Below are 18,495 nucleotides of genomic sequence, written 5' to 3'. Positions count from 1 at the left end.
AGCTGAAGGTGTACCACAGCACAGCTGGAGGAGGCTGGCTTATTGAAGACTGAACACACACACACACACACACATGCACACACACCCTGGAGAAGTGATAGGATACACAAAAGAAGGGGCACAAGAGAAGTGTGTCGGACATTTTTTTTGGTTAATGATGAAGTAGTGATTCTCAGAGAAAAAAAGAGAAGGCAGAGAAACATATATGGGAGTGGGGAAACAAATAAAAAGATAGATTAAGATTATGCCAAGAGCAGGGGAAAAAGATCTAGTGTAAAGCTTTAAGAAAAAGAACAAGAATCTGCTGAAATGGTGAAGAAAGTCAGTAAGAGAGCAAAATGGTACTGCTAAGCAAGAGAACAAGCCTCTAACATTAACGGACTGCAAAGCGCTTCACACAGTGACAACCTTATTATCTTCCTTTCCCAGAGGAGGAAATTGAAGCTTGGGGATGTTAAGTATCCTTTGCAAAGCACCACAGCCTATTAGTGGCAGAACCAGGATTTGAACTTGGGTGCGGCTCTATCTCCAGAACCTGTGCGCGTAACCACTACAGCGTGCTCCATTATTGGGTTCAGCATAAAAGCAGTGGAAGGAAAGCAGCGATGGTTGGGAAAGGCGTAGGAGAATCAAACAGAAGAAAATGCTAAGAACTCAAGTTGTGAGAACAAATAGCCAGATAATACAATCAAAATGAGCACAAATTTCATTGCACCTGTAAATAAAGTCCCTTACATTGGCCCCTGGACTGGCCCTGTGGGCTCCTGGGAAAGTGCATACACACTGTCCTTCTCTGCCCTGGCCTACTCCCACCTTGGGTATCAGAAAGTGGGACCTTCCTGGGGCGAGTTAAAACCCTCGGCCTCGGGCACGGTATGGAGTGATACGAGGCCATAGGATCTTCTGACATTCTCAGGTTTCTCACTGTATTGCTTGGCATTCCTTTTTCTGGTATAAGAAGCTTCTGCTCTACCTGGCTGGTAGAGGCAGCAAAGAGGGTTGAGGAGCCCCAGGGAGGGGAGGGGAGGAGAGGACAGTGTGAAGATGAAATCTTGGCACAGTGATATTTTTAAACAAACGTACAGGAAATTATACATCCAAATACACTTTATTCTTCAGAATTGCCCCCCTCAGGGCAGTTCACTATTCCAGTTATTTTGCCACTGATAATGCAGCACAGGCTTCTCTTTGGAAACTATCTTCAGAGTCTGTTCAGGATCCTCAGAAGAAAAGGTAACTTTCATAGCTTTATTTTTTCCTAAAAACAGTATTAGTCGGTTTGATCGACCATGTTGGAAACCACATTGACTCCATCACTTGCTATTCTCCCAAATTAAATCCACGCTTAAAGGACAAAGATTTGCCTCAATTCCAAGTCTATGACACAGGCTTCTGTAGCTCTTAAAGAAGAGGGAAAATACTCACTGAGGCTTCACAAGGTTAGTCAACAGACTTTTTAAAACCCTTATTTACTGACCACCTACTATGCACCAGATACTGTCCAAGGTACTGGGGATTCCACGGCGAGCAAGACAGTCCATGTGCTCAAGGAGCTTCCACTGGAACAGGGGGAGACAAAGAAGCATCTGAAGGAGCTTCATAGTGTGATGGTTGAGAGCAAACACACTGGAGCCAGACTTCATGGCTGTATTTCTGGGGTGTGTAATGATAGGCAACTTCCTTCATCTCTCTGGGTATCAGCTTCCACATTAATAAAATAGGAATAATAGTAGACCTTACTTTCTTCAGGGTTTTTGTGAAGACTAAATGAATTGATGTACGCAAAGCACTATGCACCAGCCCTGTGGTACCAGCTCTTACCTGTTGTACCAGCAGGTGCCTTCTCCGTGAGGCGTTCTGATCGCCCTACTTAAAATCACCCCCAGCACTCTCTATCCCCCTTCCTCCTGTTTTTCTCTACATCATTCATTCCCATATGACATGCTAAGAATTTTTATTGAGTACTTGCTATGTTCTAGGTACTGGGGATCTAGCAATGAATAAAAAAAGATCCTTGAACTCATAGTGAGATGGTCTAATCAATAAATATGTGTTGGATGGATGTATGTAAACAAATAGAGTGGTTAATCATGACAAATGCAGCAGGGCACTTAAGTAGCATAAAGTGAGGACCCAGCAGTGACAACTGACTTTAGCAAGAGGTAGGTCCGTGGCAACTTGGATAAAAGCTTCTTTGTTCAAGTGATAGTAAGTGGACTGAGGAGAGAATGAGAAGTGAGAACGTTTGACAAGTACAGACAACTGTTTTAATGACTTTTGCTGTGAACACAGCAGAGAAAGGGGCAGTAGATGGAAAGGGATAGAAGAGTCAAGAATAGTTTATTATTTTTTGATAAATGCTAGCATGGCGTGTTTGTATGTGATGCCTACGACCCAGAAATTAATGAATTAATGATGATGGGGTAAGAAGGAAGAGGGAGAGAGAGAGAGGAAAAAAAGAGAGCAAAATAGAGAGAGAGAAGAGGGCAGGGGAGGAGAGGAAAGGAGAGAAGAGATAATTTCAGGAAGGAGTAAAGTCCCTGAGAAGGTGAGAGGAGATGGGGTCCAGTGTGCACATGGAGGGATTGTGTTGGGTAAGAACAGGGACAGCTCATTAACTGAAATAGTAGGGAAGGCCAGATTTGTGGGTGGGATGCAGGTGGGTTACAGATAGGCTGTTAGATTTGATGGCTGGGAGATAAGAGAATTCTCTTCTGGTTACTTTCATCTCAGCAAAACAAGAGATGTGTTTATTAACTACAAAGAAAGAGAAGGAAGAGACTTCAGAAACTTGAGAAGAGAAGAAAAATGTATGATGCAGCCATCACAGGAAGGGAAGAGAGCAAACTTCCCAGGGTAGTGGAGGAGGATTTCTAGCAAAGTTGAGGGCCCATTTGATATTTGTGGCTGAAAATCTGAAGCAAACCAAGTCACGTGGTGGGGGATTTTTCTTCTTCAGATGCTTACAGGCAGGTGTGGAATAAGAAGACAGTAGTCTTAACTAGAGTGGAGTTTTGTCACAGGGATACAGTGACAGGAAAGTTAGGGGTGCTTGCATATTGGGATGATGGGGTCTATGGTGGTTGAGGAAAGTAAAGACATGGTAGGTGGAGGGATGAAAGAGTTTGAGAAAGTAGTTGTCTCCATGAAATGAAGTCTTGATGAAGTTTAAGAGTAGCCAGAATAAAAACTAGAGCAGGTGACTGGAAGGGTAGGAGGTACAAGTCAGAGAGTGGGATGTTTGAAATAGAGATTTTGGAGGTGGGTTCATCGCTGATGATAGAAATTCTAGGATAAGAACACGTAAATGGCTCAGGTGGAATAGAAGAAAGATCACTGGAGCTAAGGAGATCAAGGAAGAGAAAGACTAGGTGTTACCCAGATGCAGGGAACGAAGAAAGGTATGACTGAGGAGAGAAGGATAGTCCCAACACAAAGGTCATTGGTAAAGGATGAGGAGTAACTGGATGTTAGCAGGTGGCAGTAACAAGGAGTGGTAATGAGTATGAAAGTCCAATTACTTGTGCTTCAAAAGAACTGGGCTTTGTGAAGGATAAAAGGAGAAATGGTTTAAATATGCCATTGGGGGTGAGGAGGGTGCTTACCTCTCTCTGGGCTCTGGGGTGCATAGAATGAGAAGAAAAAACAGCTTTCTTCAACTCAAAGCCAGCCAGATTTCAGTTAGAATTTATCAGTGAAGGGATAGTTCAAAAAAGCTGAAGATGAAGTAGATTTTGCTGTTGAAGATTGTAAATACTGGAGGCAGGGTGGAAGGATTTGGACTGGCAGGGAGGGGTGGTAAATGGGACCCAGATTGGGGAATGTAAGGAGCAGTATAGGGATAGCATTGGTGTGAGTATAAATGATCTGGGAGGCTTGGTGACTACTGTCAATGATTCATTTCATAGCAACAACACTTGAAAGGATATTTACCTTTTTAAATATGTGTGCACTTAAACAAAAACCTTCAATCTCATTTTTTTAATATTAGCCCTTGGACTAGTATGGGATGGAGATGCAGGTCTGAGTTGTCCTGGTGCCTCTTTTGGGCTCTCAAATTTTCCCTTCGTATCACCATGATCATGACCGGGGATTGTAAAAGGCAGACAAGGAAGTAAATCCACTTCTGCCCCAGTTCAGCACTATGCTGCCCCCTAGGGCCAGTGGCAGAAGCTGCAGCTGCTGCTCTACCAGCTCCTATCTTGACCTTCATGGCAGAAGAAGTAGCTGCTTTCCTGGTTTTATCAAAGTGTCCTCAAATGCCCAAATGAAATCCGTGACATTGGGAAGAGGAGGGAACTGAGAAAGGGCAACAAGAGAAGCACACTTACACATGGCGCATGGCATCCTCAAAGAGAACCAAGTCCATCACTGTGTTCACTTCATTGTGGTTCTCCAAGGCTTCCAGCAGAGTCTGGGTCAAAAGCTCCCACGATTGTACAGGCATGTACTTGGGCTCCCCTATGCCATTTGCAAAGTGGCAATACATGTTCAGGCTTCGGGTCTGCTCCATAGTCTCTTCAATATCCTGGCAATGAGACACAGGGACAAGACCCTCCTTAGTGGCTCTCAATTCTGATTCCACACAGAGTGGAGACATCTGATTTACCTTTTCTCTAGGCACATTCCTTAAAAACTAAGTATCAGTGCTGATTCCAACACTTCCTTCCTCTTGAGAAGCCCTTATAAAGTGGATGTTTAACATTCATTTACCTGCTCCATGAAGTCATGGATGATGTTTCTTATTCCTTGAGGGCTGAGGATGGGAAGTGGAAGGTGGGAGGTACCCTTCACATGTGCACAATAAGAGCCCATGTCCAAGCAGAGGAGTGGAGGGGGACCCAGGGTGGATTTCCCAAAGCAGGGGCTCTTTCACCAGTGTTGGGTGAAGGGGATCATGGCTCAATGGCCTCATCTCTCCCATAGCCATGCCAACAGGTCTTGTTCCTCAATCCACAGCAGTGCCATCAAACACCCTTTCCTGTTTCCTGTGGGATTACATGCTACAGGTTGGCAGCCCCAACTTCATAGCCTCAGCGGAGAGGGCTTGGCTTCTGAAAAATGTACCATCTTAGGTACATCAAAAATAATCCATCCTTAGGCGACTGGTTTGTTTAATGGGAACATTGACAATCTTAAAAGATTTTCAGGAGAACCTCTATTTATAAAACTTCCATAAAGATTTGGGCTTATTGTGTGTCAACTCTTGCCCACAGGGCAAACCTTACTATGTTTAATAAATATCTAGTACGACTCAATAAACTTAAAAGATATGAAGTCTAGGTCTCTTCACCACCAACCTATCCTCAAAGTATCAAAGAGGCAGCTATCTTTATTTTTTTAATTCAGAAAGGAATTATTTACTTATCAAAACCCAAATCCTGAGACTTCAAGAGAAAGAAAGGCTATAGAGGAAGTAGGTCCAAGAAAGAATAGGTTTTCTAATACATAAGTAGGAATTTATACCAGCATGAGCAATTGTCCCCTTCTGTCATCTTTTTCTTCTAAAGTTCAGACTGGGAGATCCACCTGGGAAAGAGGTAAACAGCATGCTATTCACCAGGGGGGGCATTGCCCAGGGCATTAGTCACTGTAGGGTTAGCCTTGTAAGCCCATAGGAGGGAAAGTGAGGATGACAGTGACAACTACAGAGGAACCAGGACAGCTGCCCGGTGATAGGCAGAAAGCAGGGGAAAGAGTTAAAGGGCAAAGAGTTATCACATTTTGAAGATGGCTTAGGGCCATAGGAAACCCCTGAACTATTCTGGCTTTGCCAGACAGTAACAATAAATGCCAGTCATTGGGATAAGATGTTAACGAAATGCAGGAGAGCTGTTCTTGCTAGTTGAGGAAAACACATGGAAAATGATATGGGAGTACCTTCACCCAGTTTGAAAACGGGCTAATACACTGGGAATCAATCCTGATGTCAGTCAGTTTACACTAATGATCTAGCAGAGGACAACTGAAGCGCAGTTCTGAAAACCCTGGCCTACAAAGACTCTTTGATGAACAAAACAAGTCGCCGATTTTATGATCAGAGCCATGCTGTGTAGAAGGGAGAGAGAAAACCAATGCACACATTGAACCAAAGATTTCTTAATAGTGACACCATTTCACACAAGGGCCATGAATCAGAGAACTTTAAGCTTTTATGGTGAAACAGGACTGTATCTCTTCCTAGGTAGAAATTTGGCAATTTTTCTTTGATACCGGTACTAATTAGGATTTGGTACAACCAAAGGTGCTTCAGGTTGGCATTTCATAACGTTCTTGGGAGAAGGATAATGGCAGTACTAATTATATCTGGGTCAATGATCAAAAGGATGTGTCCTTAGTCTACAGACCCACATAGGAACCTCTCTTTCAAAGACTGAGTGTTCTTACTCTAAAGTGCTAGCTCAGATCAAGCTAAGAAGACAGTTAAGGCTCATTTGCAGAACTAAGAGTGAATACATAAGTTGGCAAACTCTACATTGCTCAGAGAGGGGCATCTAAGATGTGAGAGTGCTGAACATCAGGCTATATAAAAATGATGGGTTAAGTGGAGGAATTCAAGGTGTCTGGCCTAGTAAAGAGCAGATTGAAATAAGTTACTTAAAATGCTGTCCAAACATTCAAAAGACTGCCATGTAGGTTGGGACGGACTGTAAATATCTTCAGAGGTAGACCCAGGGTGTCACCAGGAAAAAAATATGAAGCTAAACCTAACAAGGTGAACATAGGGATAACTAGGTACATTTAAATACAAGATTTAATTCTTTCTAAGTTCGAGAGATGACAGATAGCAGTATGTGTGGAAAAGTATGGCGCTTTGATCAACAGAAGGCTCAGTGTTAGTTGTGTAGTAATTTTGACACTAAGAACGTAACATGATCTCAGGCTGTGTCAATGTGTCAGTGTTTCCCAAGGCATATTCCATGAACCACTCATTTTGCAAATTATTAATAGGTTTTATGGAAGGAAAATAGTATTAGGGTCCAATATGTTTGGGAAATGATATGTGAATCAGGGTTATTCAGGATTTTCAGGGCTTTAATATGCTAAATGCGCTGTGAATTTCTGAGAGGGGAATATAATATGAAGTACTTTCTCAACTTATTTTATCATAGATGTCTTGTTTCTAAAGAGTATATTGTAGTAATACTGTTTAGCAGGACACGTTTTGGGAAACACAGTAACAGAACTATAGCATATGAGAACAGCAGAATGATGCTCTTACTTTTGGGCACACTCCACTGAGATGGTGTGATGAAAGTTGGGCACCACAATTTCAGAGGGGAGAACTGATGGGACAGTAACCAAGATGATGTCAAATTTCTCTGGCTTTGAAAACAAGCCATGTCAGAAATGGCTAAGAGGACAGAGGCTATCTGACCTGGAGAAGAGAAGACTCAGGAAGGACAAGATAAATGGTCTTAAGATAGTTGAAGGGTTGTCATGTAGACCTAGGATTAGTGGACAGGGAAATAAATTTTAGGTCATTATTAGAATAAATTTCCAGTCTTTAAAATTGTTCCAAATTTCAAAATTGTTCTAAATTTCCAGTCATTAGCAGTTCCAAAATGGTTTCCTTTGGAAACACGAGATTGTGCATTTCCAAGGATGCTGGAGTGTCAACTGGGATGACCAATCTGGGAAATGCTACAGAAAGGAGTTAGTACAGGATGAGGATTTGGATCAGATGGTCTCCATAGACTTTCTCAACACTGAGATTCTTTCAATAATTTGTGTCTCTTCTTGCTCCAGCAATTTTTACCTTGGGAAAATAATAGAATTTTTTTGCTTATCTAATCTCTGATTTTCTCTAATTTATGGGCTAGATTTTATCATTTGGGCAATCATCTGCATAATTAACATTATTTTTCAAAAGTAAAAAAATTCACAGGGCAATACTCACATCAAATATTTTCTTCACCACTTCTGTCTGGATTTTATCAAAAAGATCAAAGTCCTTTTCTTCCACCATCTTATCACGATAAACCCGATTTGATTCATGCAGATAGAGCTTTACTAGGTCCTGTGGGGATTTTACACATTCCACTGAGGAGAAGAGAAGGCCCTTTAAGAACAGACAAAAAGCAAACAGAAAGACTAAAATACATGAATAACAACTTATAGCTACAACAGCTACAGTTCACTGAAGTCAGTTATATGACAGGCACTGGACTACATGTTTTGCCAGACAGAGCTCATTTAACCATCATGATGATCCTACAAAGTAATTTTTACTGCATCCGTTTTGTATAATGTGGAGATTGGGATTCAGACAGACTGGAAGCATGCCCAATGTCATACACTTAAGTAACCTTAGTTCAAACCTACAAGGTCTGCCTGAACTTAGAACCTGGAATTTTAACCTCTACATTCTAAATCACCACGATGATGGCGGAGGTGGCTTCTCTGCTGTATTCAATTCCACAAGTGCCATTTGAAAACTAGTCTAGGAGACAATTGCTTATGTAAAATCAGAATGATGACAAAGGACTATAGTTTCCTTTGCAGGTCAGCAATCCATTTATTCATCTCTAGTAGGTTCTCCTTCTTACATGCCATAAGATTATTCCAAACATTTACTATTCTTTCCAAATTTCTCTGTTACCTCTCTCTGTTACAAAGTCAATGTCTTAGCCTTCTTTTTTATTGAAAATGGAGACCACCAAGATTAGAACCCCTTAACAACCTCAACAAGTTCTATAACTTCAAACACATCTATATCTCTGTTTGCCCTCACTGCTTTCTTTCTTGCCTTAAAGGAAAAGGGGTTATTTAATGGCTCCTTATGACTGACAGAATAATGCTCAGATTCATCAGCATGGCATAAAGGGCTGGTTGTCATATGCCTACCAGTCTGTTTCCTCGTGATCAATCTCACCACCACTTTCCATAAAATTTAGATTTCAGTTTCACAAAATTCAAATTATTTTCTCACCCTATATACTTTCTGTGCCATCATGTCTTCTGCTTTGCTTGCTATACTCATGTTTCAAGATCTAGGTCAATTGATACCTCTTTGTTGAAGTCTTCCATGACATCTCCTTTCCTGTTCAATAGCATTCCTTCTGATGTGCTCCACATAACCCTTTATACATAAATCTTTATTATAGAAGAATTATTAGTTCTAAATTTAATTTTCTTTGTACAGGTTTGCTTCTTCCAGGTCATGGTGAGTGTTTCAAAGGCAGGGAAATTGAGAGACTTCATCTTGGATGTGGTTTATTTTTATCATTGTATTACTAGCATCTCACATGGAGCCTGACATAAACTAGATTCTCAACGAATGCTTGTTGAAAAAATGAATGGACTAATATTGAATTCTTCAACTCCGAAAACATAGCAAAAACCTCCATCAAGACTTCTGGTTTTTGTAATTGCAGAATAGCTGATCATAGACCAAACTGAAACTAAGAACTTGACAAACGGGATTAATAGCAGAACAGACACAGCTGGAAAGAGAATTAAGGAACAGGAAAAGAGATTAGCACAAAATATTCAGATTGAATCACAAACAGGAAAAAAAAAAAGGAAAAGAGCATACAGGACATATGGGATATAGTGAAAAGGTCCATATATGTGCATTGGAATAAAAGAAGAAGAAAAGAGAGGGAAGCAGAATCAATATTTGAAGAGACATGGACTGCAAGTTCTCTAACACTGAAAAAAGACATCAAACCAGATTCAAAAATGCTACGAACATTAAGAAGGATAAACACAAAAAATACCACCTTGGACAACTTAGGCATAATTGTGAAATTTTTGGAAAATCAAAGACAAAGAGAAAATCCTAAAAGCTGGCAAGTGAAGAAAATATGTGTACCCTCAAAGAAACAATAAAACAGAGATACTTTCTCAACAGAAACAATGGAAACCAGAATAGAATGGAATGACACCTTCAAAGTGCTAAAAGAAAATAGCTTCCAACCTAGAATTCTAAATGCCCTCCTAAAATTCTTGAAAAATAAGAAACAAATACATTTCAGTCAAATAAAAACTGAGAGATTCTTCTCTAGCAGATATAAACTAAGTAAATACCAAAGGAATTCTTCAGGCAGAATAAAAATTATTCCAGGGGCCAGCCCCACGGCTGAGTGTTTACATTTGTGTGTCCTACTTTGGAAGTCCAGGGTTCACCAGTTTGGATCCTGGGCATGAACCTATGCATCGCTCATCAAGCCATGCAGTGGCAGGCATACCACATAGAAGAACTAGAATGACCTACAACTAGGAAATACAACTATGTACCGGGGTTTTGAGGAGGAAAAACAAAGGAAGATTGGCAACAGATGTTAGCTCATGGCCAATCTTCTTCACCAAAAAGCATACTTAAAAAAAAAAAAGGCCCAGAATTTTAAAAAAGATTCCAAATTCAAGAACAGAAATGCAGCAGGAATAAAGAGCAATGGGATTAGTAACACGTGAATGCCTAGATAAATGTTGACTTACTAACATAAAAACATTAGTGTATTATGGGTTTTCAATACAAATGAATTAAAATAAATAAGAATAAAATAAGAATTGGAGAGAAGTAAATTGTTCTGAGATCGTTGCATGTATAGCAATTGATAAAAGCACTAATTTATAGAAGAAAAAGAGGATAAAATGATGCATTTTGTAACCATTAGATGAATAGTAAAATGATGTATAGCATGCTAAAGGAGGGAGAAAATAAAAGAATAAAACTATATTCAATAGAATACAAGGAATGAGAGGAAAGAAAACGGAATAGGTAGCACATATTGAAAACAAATGGTATAAATTAGATTTAATCCTAAATATATTATTATATAAAATAACATAAAATCTAAATGAACTAAACATTTTAATTAAAAGACTATGATTATCACAGTTGATTTAAAAAAATCCCATCTATATGCTGCTTATAGGAGATATAAATTAAATATAAGAATACAAAAAAGGTGGGATAAGAAATGGGAAAACAATATATCATGAAGATACTGACTAAAAGAATATGGAGTAACCATACTAATATCATACAAAGTTGACTTTAAAGCAAGGGCTATTTTTAGAAATAAAGAAGTCCATTTAATAATAGGAAAAGGGTAAATTCAGTACAAAGATACAGTAACTCTAAATTTGTATGCACCTAATAACATAGGTTCAAAATATATAAAGCACGTATGACAGAAATAAAAGGAGGAATTGATATGTCCACAATCACAGTGGGAGATTTTAACATATCTTTTTTAGAAACTGACAGAACAAGCAGACAAAGAAAATCAGTAAGGATATAGAAAACTTAAACAATATGATTTACAAGCTTGACCTAATTGACATATTGATAAAACTACACCTGACACAGGCAGAATGCATCACTTTAAAAGTGCACATTTGTCCTCTCTTGGGACATAAAGTAAATCTCAAGAAATTTCAAAGAAATAAAATCATATTTTATTTAAATCATATTATAGTTTATTATATATAATATGTTATTAAAATCATATCATATGAGTATATTTTCTGATAACATTGAAATCAAGCTAGGCATCAATAAAAGAAATATAACTAAAAAATCCCTAAATTTTGGAAAATAAAGTAATATAGTTCTAAATATCCAATGAGTTAAAGAAGAAATCATAGGGGAAATTAAGAAATATTATGAAATTAATGATAATAAAAGTATAACATATAAAAGCTTGCATGATGCAGTGAATGGTATAATTAGAAATAAATTTATAGCCTTAAAATGAATGTTTTAGAAGAGATGAAAGGCTGACAATTAATGATCTAAGTAACCATGTCAAGAAGTTAGAAAAAGAATAAACTAGCCCTAAACCCAAGGAAGTAGGAGATTATAAAGAAAAGAGTAAATATTAATAATATAAAAAACAGATATCAATAGAGATAGTCAATAAAGTAAAAAACATAATATTGATCTACTTTTCAGTTTCTTTTAAAAGACTAGCACAACTGAGAATTCCCTAGTAAGGCTGTTAGACGATAAAAAGAGAAAAACAGAAAAGGCACACATAATCAACATCCAGAATAAGAAAGAGGACATAATGTCAAATACTACAGATATTTAAAAGATAATAGGGTTTTATAAACAATTTTATGCCAATAAATTAGAAACTGGTGATGACTTTGACATCTTACCACAACTGATACATGAATAGAAAATCTGAACTGTCTAATATGTGTTAAAGAAATTGAATTCACAATTTAAAATCTTCCACAAAGAAAACTCCAGAAGGTTTCACTAGTAAATTCTTCCGATATTTAAGGAAGGCAAAATACAATGTTTTACAAAATCTTTCAGAAAGTTGAAAAAGAGAGAATACTTCCTAATGCATTTTATGAGGACTTTATAACCTTAGAATACTAGAAAAAGGAAAATTACAGGATAATATTATTAATATAGATGCAAAAATTATATAGAAAAAGATAGCAAATGTAATCCATCAAAATATAAAAAGTTCTACATGTAACAACCAAGTTGGATTGATTTTAGAAAAGCAAGGTTGATTTAACATTCAAAAACAATCAGTGTAATTCATCACATTTCCAGAACAAAGGAGAAAAAAATCAATATAATTATTTCAACATATACAGAAAAATTATTTGTTAAGTTTCAATATACATTCATGATTTAAACTCTTAGTAAACTACAAGCAGGAAGAAATTTTCTTAATTTGGCAAGGACCATCCACAAAAATCTATAGTAAGCATCATATTTAACGATCAACTATTAAAAGCTTTTCACCCTAAAATTAGGAATGCAACAAGATGCCTCTCCCATCACTTCTCTTCAACATTGTATTGGCAGTTGCAGCCAGCACAGTAAGACAAGAAAAAGAAATTAGAAGATTTAAGGATTGGAAAAAGAGAAATTGTTATTATTATTTACCAACAACATGATTATATATTTATGTACAAACAGGTTATCGAACAAAGATGCAAAAGAATATTTCCCATATGATTCTATTTATATAAAGTCTAAAACTAGGCCAAAATAACATCTGGTGTTAGAAGTCCAGACAGTATTTACCTCTGGGAGGTGGAGGAAAGAGTGAACGGAAGGAAGAGAAAGGAAGAGTTTCAGGGCTGCTGGGAACATGCTACTTCTTGACCTGAATTGTGGTTACACAGGTGTGATGACTTTGTGACAATTAACCGAGCTGTATGCTTATGTCTTGTGCGCTTTTTTTCTTGCCTATTATATTTTAATATTTTTTTTTTTTATAAAAAGAAATTCCATCAGGGCCCCTTAGCGCCACCCACACGCATATCTCAGCCTCTCTCTCCTCTGCTTTCCTGGTATCAGCCGCGTACGAGACACAGAGGGCAGGAGAAACACCAAGCAGAAATCTTGCTTCTAGGACTTTGTGATCTATAGTGAGATGAGCCATCCATTGGAGTTTATAAGCCCTGTTACAGCCACACACTCAGGCTGATGGACAATTAAGGGCTGAGTCAATGTGAGTGTGTCAAGTGCAAACTTTGCGGCATCTTAGATAGTTACGTGTAGCACTGAGACGGGAAAGGTTAATGGTTTCTGCTACTCCAGCACTATCATGTTCTGTCCTGACTGGGGCCGAGTGAGGGAAGCGCAAGGAAGGTCTGAATTATTGAGCCCTGAATCAAGCTGGATGGAGGAAAACAGTGTGTTCTTTAGGCAATGCCTGTCTCCTAGTGGGCATTCAAGCATCCCCTTCATCTCTTACATCAGGCCTCTAGACAAACAGGCAGGAAGGGAGGGAGGCAGGGGGAGGTTGTTATCAAGCTCTGAGCTTGACACTCTCCTCTGGAGGGGGAGTGCGAGGGGCTGTGTGGTTGAAGGCAGGCAGGCATTCCGATGGCAGAGGCAGTTTCCCATGCTTGTGGCAGGTGGCTGACAGCTGGCAGGCTGCAGAGAGGCCTGGCCGGGATACAGAGCCCAGGGGGTTGCCACTCAGGCTGCCTGAGTCAGGCAAAGAAATAGGCCACAGGGAACAAGCGACGTAGACCCCACCTCGCTCTCTATCTCGTCTCCTTGGTTCTTCCCTGGCACTGCACCAGTTGCCACTAAAACAAGGCTGGAATAGAACCGTCCTTCCTCAAGGAGCCTTTGTCACCCTTAATCACCTGCACAGTGAGGCTGAACATTCTAAGTTTTGGATGCCAGCTCTGCTGCTTACCATTACGTGATCATGCTCAAGGTATCTGATTTGTCTGTAGCACAGTTCTGTCAACTCTAAATTGGAAATAATGAGGATTTTGCCCTTTGTGGTTGCTGTGAGGATTAAATTATGAACTAATAGATGCACAGGGCTTATGACTGTGTTCAATAAATGCAGCTATTATTACAGACTAAAGTCAGACTCTCTATGAGGGCCCACTCTGGTCTCAGATTATCTTCCCAGTCTCCTCTCTCACCAGTCCCTCCATATCACTCTCCGTTCCCACTGGGCTGGAATACTTGTTATTCCAGCAACATCGTTTATGCTTTTCTACCTCTATGACCATTGACACTGCATCTACTAGCTGGGAACTTCGAGCCTCTGTAAAATTGGCATAATAATGTGTATCCCACCCAAAGGGTTGTCGTGAAGACAAATTTCAGGCTGTACAGGTGACAAGGCGCCTGTCCAAGCAGCAGCTAGGGCTGCGAGCTTCTGGTAAAAGACTTAATCGCCTCTTCTCCTTTTAGTTCTGCCACCATGAGCAATGTGAATTTGATCAAATGACTTTAACTCCTTTTTCTTCATTTGGAAAATGCGGATGGCAACACCTCTACCTCATGGGGCTGCAGTGAGATTGAAGAGAGGGTTTGTGTGATAAAAAATGTCTTTCTCAATTAATGCTCAACAAATGGCAGACAATAGAGGGTAAGCACAAACTCTGCCATTGTCCGGGCCCGAGGGCCACAGAGCTGCAGGCTTTACAGGCTTGGAGCTGAGTCTTTCTCACTGCCTTAACTGTCTTATGCTTGTTCTCTTCATCACAAGCAAGGACAAGAAGGACAGAACGGTGTGGTGGGAAGGGCTCCAGGCCAGGAACCTGAAGACACAGATTCTAGTTCCGTTTCCTTCACTGGCTCGCTGTGTGCTCTTAGGCAAATCTATATAATCTCTGTTTCCCCATTTTTAGCTGAGTTAATGTTTGGGAGCTGCACGATCCAGGAGTGCTGTCCCAAGCCAGTTTAGATGTGTTCTCAGAGACAGCCCTGCTGTGGGGCTCAGCAGCTCCACCTTCAGCCTAAGCCTTTCTGGAGTACAGCTCTTAGGTCTTTGAACTAATGTTTAGTAGGTTTCTGCTCTTTACAACCCAGAGTCCTGGCTGGAACACGCAGGCCCTATGTGCTCAGGGTCTTGAACTTTGCTGAGATCTGAGGTTCCCCGGAGTCTTACCTGCACAGGTGGAGCCCTGAATAATTAATTCCAAACACATGCGCTCCCTGTGGAAGGTCGTGCCTCACTCCCTGGTCACACTGTCACTTCCCTACAGCTGTGGCCTCTGCTTGGCGTAAACGGCATCCTTCCCTCACTAATGGCTCAGTGCTATCTTGGGGAGGGGCGTCTCTGAAAAGCTGTTTCTGCAGATTCTTGTCCAGGACGGGGGAGTTGTGGACTCCATCATGTGAGGATGCTGTATCAGACCAAGGGGAAGACAGGACCAGGTTTGCTGCATTACCGTCTTGAAGTTTGATAGTAAAGGGCCAAGCTACCAGAAGAAACGGGCAGAGACAGGCCATCACTATTCAGATGAGCAGCTGGAAGGATCTAAAATGGCTTTGGCCTGGAAAAGGACCTGGAATTTTTAGGACTGAGGCATCCCAGGGGATGGCAGATGGTGTCTTAGGATTATTATGACATGACTTCTTCAGGAAGCAGACCTATCCTACACGGTTTGGGGGATATTCTTTTTCACCCCAAGAACAATGGGTGTGCCACCAGAGGCTGCAAAATAGTTTTTCTTTCTTCTGTGCCATTTTCTTTCCTAGGCATGCTACAATCATTATACAATGTTATCTCCAAGATGCTGAGCCTTCTCCTGCCCAAAGGAACCAACTCAGAAATGCATTCTGTTTACTGGGAAATAATTTAATCCACAAACAGAACTTTTGTTGAAGTCCTTCCTCATGGAGTCCACGGCACTCTGTCTACCTGTTTATGTTCATGACTCCACATGAGCTGTGCCTTTGCCTAAGAGTTTTGCGTTAACTATTATTTTACTAAGAATGGAAGGAACTGGATGATGACTAAGCCTTCTAAGGTGATTCGGAGCAGATGGACTCACCTGGAAGATGTTGGCGAAGTCTCTGAGATTGAAGGTGTAGTGGAATTTGATCGCTGTGGGCAGGAATGTGGTGGCGACTTTCTGGTGGAAGGTGAGGGCCAGATTGATCAGCTGGGGGATGGATTTCTGCAACGACGCTGGGAAGTTTCCAAGCTTTAGATGCTGAGTCAGGATGGTGCTGTAGATGGAGGACAGGGCATCTGCTCCCGGAAAGGAAAGGACGAACACACTGAAGTGACGCTGCACAAGAAAACAGAGGCATGTGGAGGAGGCCATGAGCTAGACATCCCTTATCACAGAATAAAAATCATCTTTTCTGGATTTGGATAAAACAACGAAGGATTCTTATACGGGCTTTGAATTCTACATTCTGGTCACATATCTCACACTAAACCTAAACTTAGGTTGAACCTAAAATGACTGGAGGAATAATGGGCTTTGGATCTTTGGTCAAAGATGTCAGCAAGGTGCAGTAGCAGGAGAGCTAAACATGAACTCAGTGAATCTGAGTCCAAATTTGAATATGACACTGAGTATCCATATGACCTTGGGAGAGTCATTTCCTCTCCCCGAGGTTTCTCATTCTGAAGAATGAGTTGAATCAGATGACCTCTATGACCCTTTCCAGCTCTAAAAGCTTCATGACTCTGTGTCTAGGAGTTTTTCTGTCCCCTAGAAATGCAAGTCAGCATCCTGTATGATTTATCACTTTAAGAGGCTGGACAGGGAAGGGCCAATTATTACTTATAATCAAGCAACATCAGCCCTGGTGAGGTAGAATTTTGGACTCTGGTACCATGGCTCCCCCATACCTGAAGTCGTGGGTTGATGGTGAAGCTGCCTGCTGTGGGGTTCATACAGGAAACGTATTGTACATTCATGACCTCCTTTAGGGAGAGCTTGTTCCGGTCATACCTGGAATGGTCAGAGACCACAGGTGAGAGTTGTGTGAGGGCCCAGGCAAGTGAGTGCCTTGTCAGGGCGAGGTGGGATGTGCCCTATCATGGGAGGAAAATCAGGGGCATGTGGCACCTGAGCAAGCAGAGGAAGCCTGTATCTCCAAAAGGAAGGAAGAGTCAACCACATCAAGCGCTGCAGAGAGAATGAGAAAGATGGTGACCCAACGGGGTCTGTTGGACTCACAATATAGACAGTTAGAAGCTGAGCAAGAACAGTTCAGTAAAGTGAAGGAACTAGAAACCAAATAATGATACCAGCTCAACACAAGGTTGACACAAGGGAAGCCATATTGTAGAAAAGAAACCATATTGTAACTTTGAATGACCTCTGACTAACTAACCCAGGCATGCTCTGTAGATTTTGTGGCCCCTCCCAGCTGCTATAAGTCAATAACTTTGTCCTTTTGAGTTCCTTAGGAATGTGATGATCCCCCAGGCAGAGAGCCTACGCTGGTAGCCGTCATCAATGACAACTGAGAGATCAGGGTACAGGGCATTGCTCCGTTCTCCGATCCAGTAAAACAAAGGACTATCAGGAACTAAGACCAGGTGTCTGCCCCACCTGGAGACCAGATGCCTCCCCGAGCTGGAGGCCAGCCCTGTATATAACTGGCCTGTAGTCTTTGTTCTGTAAGATGGTTCTTTTGGACTTTAGTCGGCCATCTCCCCTCTTGCTAGCAAGCTGTAATAAAGTCTTTTCTCTTCTACCACCTTGCCTCCTGACTATTGGCAAGACTTGTGGTGAGCAGAGGAACTCCCTTGGGCAGTAATAATAATAGTGGAATGAGGAGTGAGCGGGAGATGAGGAAGTGGAAAGAGTAAAGACAATATGTAGAGAGAGAGACAAAACAGTAATGATTTTTTTGAACACAATAGAAGAAAGTTATGCAAGTTTAGATACTGAAGTGAAGGAACCACTTTGGAGATAGGGGGACTAGTTGATGAAGTAAGGATTTCCGGAGGTGGGAGGGAGTGGAATCAAGGTGCTGGTGGATCGTTAACTCTTAGAGAAGATGCAACAGGAGGAGGGAGAAAAGGATGCAGTGGGATGCAAATAAGTTTTGTAGACATGGAAGCAAGAAACAGAGATGGCGTCTGTGTTCTTGTGAAGAAAAGATCATCAGCTGAGGTGGGGTGGGGAGTTTGAAAAGAGAGAAGGTATGAAATAGACATTTCTGGGAGTGGAAATGTAAACACACTAAGGCAATATGGTAGAATTTCCAGGAAGTTTCTACTGCCCATTTAAGGTTTCTGCCATGAATCTAAAGTGAAGCTAATTAGCCTGACTTTTTCCAGTGTC

At 40.7% G+C, this 18,495-nt stretch overlaps 1 protein-coding gene across 12 annotated transcripts in view; it reads right to left on the bottom strand.

Annotated features, from left to right (window-relative positions):
- DNAH9 (dynein axonemal heavy chain 9) overlaps window positions 1-18,495 on the bottom strand; it is a 319,325-nt gene that overhangs the window by 140,661 nt on the left and 160,169 nt on the right. For all 12 annotated transcript variants that reach the window (XR_011423085.1, XR_011423083.1, XR_011423082.1 and 9 more), the window contains 4 exons: window positions 17,049-17,151; window positions 16,237-16,476; window positions 7,901-8,062; window positions 4,332-4,528 (listed from right to left, as the gene is read on the bottom strand). Coding sequence is in view for 8 of the 12 variants with exons in the window: in XM_070226565.1 (XP_070082666.1) it covers window positions 4,332-4,528; window positions 7,901-8,062; window positions 16,237-16,476; window positions 17,049-17,151 (702 nt within the window). In the remaining 4 variants the exon portion in view is untranslated. The remainder of the gene's footprint in view (window positions 1-4,331; window positions 4,529-7,900; window positions 8,063-16,236; window positions 16,477-17,048; window positions 17,152-18,495) is intronic.

Source organism: Equus caballus, chromosome 11 (genome assembly GCF_041296265.1).
Source record: "Equus caballus isolate H_3958 breed thoroughbred chromosome 11, TB-T2T, whole genome shotgun sequence".
NCBI lineage: Eukaryota > Metazoa > Chordata > Mammalia > Perissodactyla > Equidae > Equus > Equus caballus.
This window is presented reverse-complemented; position numbering and strand designations above follow the sequence as displayed.